Below are 6,776 nucleotides of genomic sequence, written 5' to 3'. Positions count from 1 at the left end.
CTAAAAATAGGCCCCGTATTTGTGCCAAGGTGAGCAGGGTGGTGACACTGGATCCCAGACCACCGGGCGCCTTGAAGGGCAGCTGTTAATAGCAAATGGAGCTGGATTCCCTCGGGGACACATGGGGACACAGGATGTGGCGGGCAGGATGCAGCCATCGTGGGGGCAGCAGGAAGCTGGGCTGCTATGGGCAGGGGTGCCTCTGATCCTCCTGCATCCAGAGGCCACCAGGAGAGGAGGGGACATCCAGAGTCTTACAGCCAGACCAGCAGCTAGACCATGGAGCCCCAAGCTGGGGTGAGGCTCTGTGTGGGGGTGATGTTCCCCCCGGCACATCCTGGGGGGTTCTGGGGAGAACAATGCAGCACTGAGGTATCTGGGGAGCTTTGGGCCTGGGTCTAGCTGGATGATGGAGATAGGGGTGAAGCCGTTCAGCCCCTAGATGTGCAGGCATCTTGTGCCAGGATGAGGGAGAGGGGCAAAAACCCCAGAGAGGGGCAAAAGCAGATTGCAAGGGGTCCAGCCTCTAGACTCAATGCCAGCCACACAGCAGCTGGTGACAGGAGGCACGCAAGGTGGCCTTGGGAGAGGGCTGTCACCAGGGGCTAGAGACATGGAGGTGGGCTGGGACCCTCCATGTCTACTGCCATGCTGTGAGCCCATGCTGGGGATCAGGAGCACCAGTGCAACTACTGATGAGACTGGTGCACGGTGAGCTGAGGCTCTCCTCTCTTTTGGCTCTTCTCCATGAGCCCAGCCCCTCTGCAGCCTCTCCTCCCCGCTTCCTTGGGCAGGGTGAGGCCAGGATCAGGCCAAGATCTGGGGACCCTCAGTGACACAGAGACCTGCAAAGGCAGCTCTTAAGGTTGGGGGGGTTCTACCTGCTGTGCCCCCCACCTCAGCAGCTTACAGGCAGAGCTGCAATGCTGCCCAGAAAAATGCTGAACCTACCCATGGCTAATGGGCTCCTGATCCACCCAGGCGGGGGGTGGCCATGCTGCGAGGAGGCAGAGACACCCAGTTCCCTCCCGCTGGCACAGCCGCAGCGATGCTGCTGCAGTGGCTTGGACATGTGCCTCCAGCTCATCCCCACTCCCACCTTTGCAAAGTGCGGGCAGCTGCGCCAGGTGCCAGCCCACCCCAAGCTGGGTGCAGGGACCCGGAGTGCGAATACCCCTGCCCACACCTGCACACTGCCAAAATGAGTGCCAAGCCCGCAGCGTGGCTCCCAGGGGGGCACACGCATGTACCCCCGCACATTTGATGGGGCCCACGTGTTGGGCACCCAGCGCTGCATGTGGGCATGTGTGCACAGATGGTCCCACAGGTGGGGGGGCCGGGAAGCCGCATGCGTGCGAGTGTATGCAGTGGTGTTTGGGTTTGCATGCCCGTGTGTGTGCGTGCACATGAACAGGGCTGGCGCGGCAGGGGCTGGCTAGGTATGAGCGTGGGGTCGTGCATCTGCTGCGTGGCTGCTCTGGCACAGAGCAGCCGCCACCCACAGCCGCCGCCTGCCCACACACCCTGCTCTGATGTGGGGCAGCTGTAATTACCGTGCCAAGGCTCCCTGCTGCAGCAGTGCCCACAGCACTGGGGCCTCCTGCAGCTACGAAATCCCTGTGTGCTCATTTGTGGTGCTAATTAATCCCACTCCCCTGGGGACTTCCCTGCCTCCTGTCACACCACGATGCTAGAGGGGCTGGGAGATGGCTGCATCGACGCCCCCCCCACCTCGCAGTCACCAAGTGCCACCAGCTTGCCCCTGGGTGCAGGCTGGGAGCTCCTCTTTGCTGCAGCATCTTCCACAATGCAACCCCAGCCGGGCATGGAGCAGTGTTGGGACCCACGCTGGGTGATGCTGTGCCCCACACTGCTAGAGAGGAAATCCTCCTTCTCCCTGGTCTCAGCCCACCCCATCTTCAGCCCTTCTGCAGCCTGGGATCATGTCTACCCGCACTGAGACAGAGCCCAACCTGTTTGCTGTTGCGCTCCCCATTTTACCCCAAACCCATCTTCCCTTGGCCCTGCACCCAAAGTCCCTTCTTGGCTTCTGTGCATCCCAGGTCCATGCACTGCTCCCCTTCCCTCCTGCACCCTCACAGCTCTCCCACAGCCCAGCCACAGCAGCACACACACATACACGAGCTTGTGAGCTAGACAGACCTGGGGGTGAAGAGAAATTGAGGGAAGGTAGGAGAACCAGCACCAGCTCTGCCATGCCCTAGCCCTGAGCAGAACTGCTGGGAGGACACATCTCACCCTTGGCTGATCAAAGAGGTTTTCTCATGTGGGTGCAAGAAAGGGGCAGGGTCACAGCTGGTCCCAGCCCTCTGGGGTCCACTGGCCTGGTGTGGGAAGGGCCTGGAAGCATTTCTTGTTAAGCTGGAGCCTGCAGAGCGGGGATGGGTGAGGCAGCATGCCCTCAGCACTCAGACCCTCCATAGCCAGGTCTCCACATGGGTTTGGGTCCATCTCCCCACAGCCACCACTGCTCCCTGCGTGGCTGGCACACAGCCATCGGGACACGTTTTTGGAGCCAGGGACTTGGCTCGATGGTGCAGCAGTTGCATGCAGCGTTGCACCTTCCCCCCCCTTGCAGAGCCATGGGGGTGCTGATGTCAAGGCGGCAGACAGTGGAGAAGGTGCAGAAGGTCAGCTTGGCCATGTCAGCCTTCAAAGACGGGCTGCAGGAGCAGCCAGTGGCGCGGCGGTGGGTGGAGGCTGGGGGCATGCGCCGAGGGACGCTGGAGCAGACAGTGCAAGAGGGAGAGGAGAAAGTGCCCACGGGGCCCTCACAGCCGGAGGAGGGCAGCGCCAGCAAGGCCGTGTGGGAGAGGCTGCAGGACGGCCGGGGTGTGGAGCTAGAGGAGTTTGACCGAGCCAACAGGTTCACGCCACCCGCCTTCATCCGGCCGCAGCGGGAGCTGCATGATGACGAGCCACTGGACATCAGCTTGGAGAAGCGGGAGCAGGTGAGCAGCTGAGCATGGGGCAGGGGTAGGAGGGAGGAGGCCAGGGCTGGAGACACGCAGGGGGTCTGCAAGCATCCACGGTGCCCACCAGGCAGTGACAGCCTCCTCGGTGTTGGCTGTGTGCCTCCAGAGGCTGGAGGCAGGAGCACTGCTCTGCATGTTTGTCCATGCAAGCCCTATGGACCAGCCTGACCATCCACACCTACAACCCTCACAGCCCAGCTGATCTACAACCCCATAGCTTATCCATGCACACCTGTGATCCTACAGCCCAACCACACCTGCAACCCTACCCAACCATCCACCCACAACTACAGGCACACATCCCAGCCAACCTACAACCTTGCAGCTTCTCTTTCCATGCCTACAACCAGCCAACCCACAGATCAAAACTTCCATCCTCCCACACCCACAGCCCTATAGTCCAGCCAGCAGTGGATGGACTATGCATGGACACAGTCCATCCATACATATGGCCCTACAGCCATATCCATTCTTCCTATGGACCCATACCCACTCCTCTAACCCTACCTGGCCAGCAAGCTAGCCATGACCCCACCACCCACCTGTTGACTGTGCCATCACCTCAAAAACCTGCCCTCCCATCCCCTTGACACCCCTACACCCATCCCCACCTGTGATGTGGTGCCCCCATGTTGGGGAGTACCCACGCTGCCTCTCTGAGCAGGGTGCTGAGCCGCAGCTGCCCATCGCTCCGCAGATCCTCAATGACAAGATGTGTGAGATCTGCGAGGTGTGGACAGCCGAGAGCCTCTTCCCCTGCCGCATCTGCAGCCGGGTGTACCACGATGGCTGCCTGCGCCGCATGGGCTACCTGCAGAACGACAGTGCCGTGGAGGTGATGGAGACTGCACACACCGAGACTGGACGGAGCTGCTACTACTGCGTGAGTGCCCATAACGGACACCAGCAGAGTCCCATGTCATGGCCTGCTCCAGGGTGCTGGGGCTCTTGCTGCTCCTCAGCTCCTGCCATCCACCCTGACAGGGAGCCACCAGGGGACTAGAATGTCTTCCAGTACCTAAAGGGGGCTACAGGAAAGCTGGGGAGGGACTCTTTGTCAGGGGCTGGAGTGATAGGACAAGGGGGAATGGCTTTAAACTAAAAGAGGGAAGGTTTAGATTAGATATAAGGAAGAAATTCTTTATTCTGAGGGTGGTGAGGTATTGGCACAGGCTGCCCGGAGAAGCTGTGGATGCCCCATCCCTGGCAGTGCTCAAGGCCAGGCTGGATGGGGCTTTGGGCAACCTGGGCTGGTGGGAGGTGTCCTGCCCATGGCAAGGGGGTTGGAGCTAGATGATCTTTAAGGTCCCTTCCAACCCAAACTATTCTGTGATTCTATGACACCGACCCCTCCCCACCTCCCCACAGTGGTCATATGCTAATGCCCATGCCCGTCTTCACCCTCTAGGACAACCTCAATCTCCTGTTGACGGAGGAGGAGATGTACAGCCTGATGGAGACTTTGCGGCAGTGCAAGATCATTCCAGGTGCGGACCCTCCCCGTGGCAGGATGAGCTGAGCCCTCACTCACCCCTCATGCAGCCCTTGGGCTGAGGGTATCACCGCTACCCTGACTGGCAGAAGGTAAAAGCTCTGCTAAGGGCGGCAGCCTTGGGTCCCCCGTAGCAGTCGAGGAAGCAGGGGAGGTGGGAGGGATGCATGGCACTCCCAGACGCCCGGGGAAAGGCTGGTGGAAGGGATGCCCCAAATCTTCCCCCACAGAGACCTGCCTGACACTGGATGACTTCCTGCACTACAAGCACCTGGTGCACAAGCAGCAGTTTGAGCGGCCCATGGGGGAGGCACAGGAGGAGCGGGCCACCCTGCAGTTCTCTGCCCTGGACCCCAACAAGAAGGGGCAAATCGAGTGGCCAGATTTCCTCTCCCACGAGTCTATCCAGCTGCTGCAGAAACTCCGGCCGCAGGTATGGCTGCGGTGCTGTGGTGGTTTTACCGTGCTAGGCAGCTGAACACCACAACCGCTCTCTCACTCCCCCTCCTTAGATGAGGAGGGGAAGAAGTAAAGGAAAGAACAACTCACGGGTTGAGATAAGGATGATTTAATTAAAGGGGAGAAAAAAAATAATTATTAAGGAAAGATTATTATTAATTAAACAATTTAACTAAACAATTTAACTAAACAATTAACAATTTAACTAAAGGGGGAAAAAAAAGGAAAGGGGAAAAGGGAGGGGGAAAGGGAAAACTAAACAAAACAAGTAAAGGCTATGTGGAAGTGCAGAGGAAAGAAATTACTCTCTACTTCCCACAAATGAGCGATGCTTGACCACGTCCTTGAAGCAGGGCCTCAACGCACGTAGCCGGTGTTCGGGAGGAGGACAGACGTTTTCACAACGAGAGCCCACCCCTCCCCTCTTCCTCCTTTTTCCACCTTTTAGTGCTGAGTGTGACATCATATGGTATGGAATATCCCTTTGGTCGGTTTAGGTCAGCTGTCCTGGTGATGTTTCTTTTCTCACATCTTTGCCCACCCCTAGGGGGGTTAGAGAGAGTCCTGATGCTGTGCCAGCACTGCTCAGCAGCAGACACAACACTGGTGTGATACCACTGCTGTTTTAGCTACGAGTGCAGAGCACAGCACTGTATGGGCTGCTGCAGGGAAAGTTAACATCCCAGCCCGACCCAGTACAGGTGCCAGGACTGGGGCATCCGTTGCAAGTCGCTCATGACCCTGCAGCTTTGCCCAGATCTTCCCCGGCTGGTGAAGGGGGTCCCCAAACCTGGCATGAGTGCTCCTTGTTCCCCTCTCCGACCCCAGAACTCCCTTCTGCGGCTGCTGACAGCCAAGGAGCGTGAGCGGGCACGCGTGGCCTTCCTGGTGCTGGACCAGGACAGCGATGGCTTCATTGGGGAGAACGAGTGCCACAAGGCCCGGCACGCCTGGTTCCGCAAACACCAGAAGGAGACGCCGTCCTGCAACATCAGGTACGGAGATGCCCACAGAGGGGCAACGTTGCTGTGGAAAAAGGCTGCAGACCTTCCCTCGCACCGTACACCCGCTCCCAACCGGCCACGGGGATGAACAGCGCCCTGCTTTCCTGCAGCATCAGCCATGTGGGGCCCATGTCAGAGAGCAGCCCCACCAGCAGCGGCAAGAGCCAGGAGAAGACCCTGCTGGCTGTGGAGCAGGAGGAGGCCAGGTGAGGTGGCCGCTCTGGAGGGTGGCGTGCACCCCGTCTTGGAGGAGGGAGCGGAGGGGCAGTGGGGTGGGCATCCCGAAGCCCTCCCCATTGGGGGCTCCAGGGGGTGATGGTGTGACAGCATCATCCCTGCAGGTGCGTCAACTGGCCCAGCTTCTTGCGGGAGAACGTCGCCTACATCCTGGCCGCCCACCCCAACAGCGCTGCTGTCCACCTGCAGCCACCAGCCTAGCCCCCTCCTGCCCGCCTGCCCGCCCCGGCACCATCTTGGCTGACGACGCCTTCCCCATGGGGGGAGCCCTGTTGTCATGGCGACCTGCCCCACATATCCCATTAGCTGAGGGAAGCCCTGCCCCCTTCACCCTGCCTGCCAATCCCGCGTGGCTCCCCACTGCCTGCCGGTGGGGAGCCAGATGCTGATTGGCTGGCAGGGAAGATGCTGCTCTGCTTTTCCCCCTGCCTCCACGTCAGATTGGCTGGGAGGTGCCCGAAAAGGATGGGTTGTGGGCTGTGATTGGCTGAGGGAGGCCTGAGCAGGTGCAGCCCTGGAGAGCTCTGATTGGCTGGGGAGAAGCAGGACGGTACCTTGGTGCCCCGGAGGCCCCCTCAGCAGGAGGCC

General features: G+C 59.9%; 1 protein-coding gene across 1 annotated transcript; it reads left to right on the top strand.

Moving 5' to 3' along the window:
- The first annotated feature begins 2,603 nt into the window (after window positions 1-2,603).
- On the top strand, window positions 2,604-6,389 carry LOC121062994 (PHD finger protein 24-like). The gene is made up of 7 exons (XM_040543311.1): window positions 2,604-2,972; window positions 3,694-3,879; window positions 4,405-4,483; window positions 4,719-4,921; window positions 5,776-5,942; window positions 6,062-6,157; window positions 6,293-6,389. Exons 1-7 carry the CDS (start codon window positions 2,604-2,606, stop codon window positions 6,387-6,389), a joined length of 1,197 nt encoding a protein of 398 aa, XP_040399245.1.
- Window positions 6,390-6,776: the final 387 nt, after the last annotated feature.

This window comes from Cygnus olor (assembly GCF_009769625.2).
Source record: "Cygnus olor isolate bCygOlo1 chromosome W unlocalized genomic scaffold, bCygOlo1.pri.v2 SUPER_W6, whole genome shotgun sequence".
Classification (NCBI taxonomy): Eukaryota; Metazoa; Chordata; class Aves; order Anseriformes; family Anatidae; genus Cygnus; species Cygnus olor.
Note: the sequence above shows the minus strand (reverse complement) of the source record. Positions and strands in the feature narration are given on the sequence as shown.

Excerpts from the sequence above, each read along its gene's own strand:
- LOC121062994 (XM_040543311.1), top strand. The coding sequence starts at position 2,604 with ATGGGGGTGCTGATGTCAAGGCGGCAGACAGTGGAGAAGGTGCAGAAG. Across the intron at positions 3,880-4,404 it reads GACGGAGCTGCTACTACTGC|GACAACCTCAATCTCCTGTT; the intron begins GTGAGTGCCCAT and ends TTCACCCTCTAG. Across the intron at positions 4,484-4,718 it reads GCAGTGCAAGATCATTCCAG|AGACCTGCCTGACACTGGAT; the intron begins GTGCGGACCCTC and ends CTTCCCCCACAG.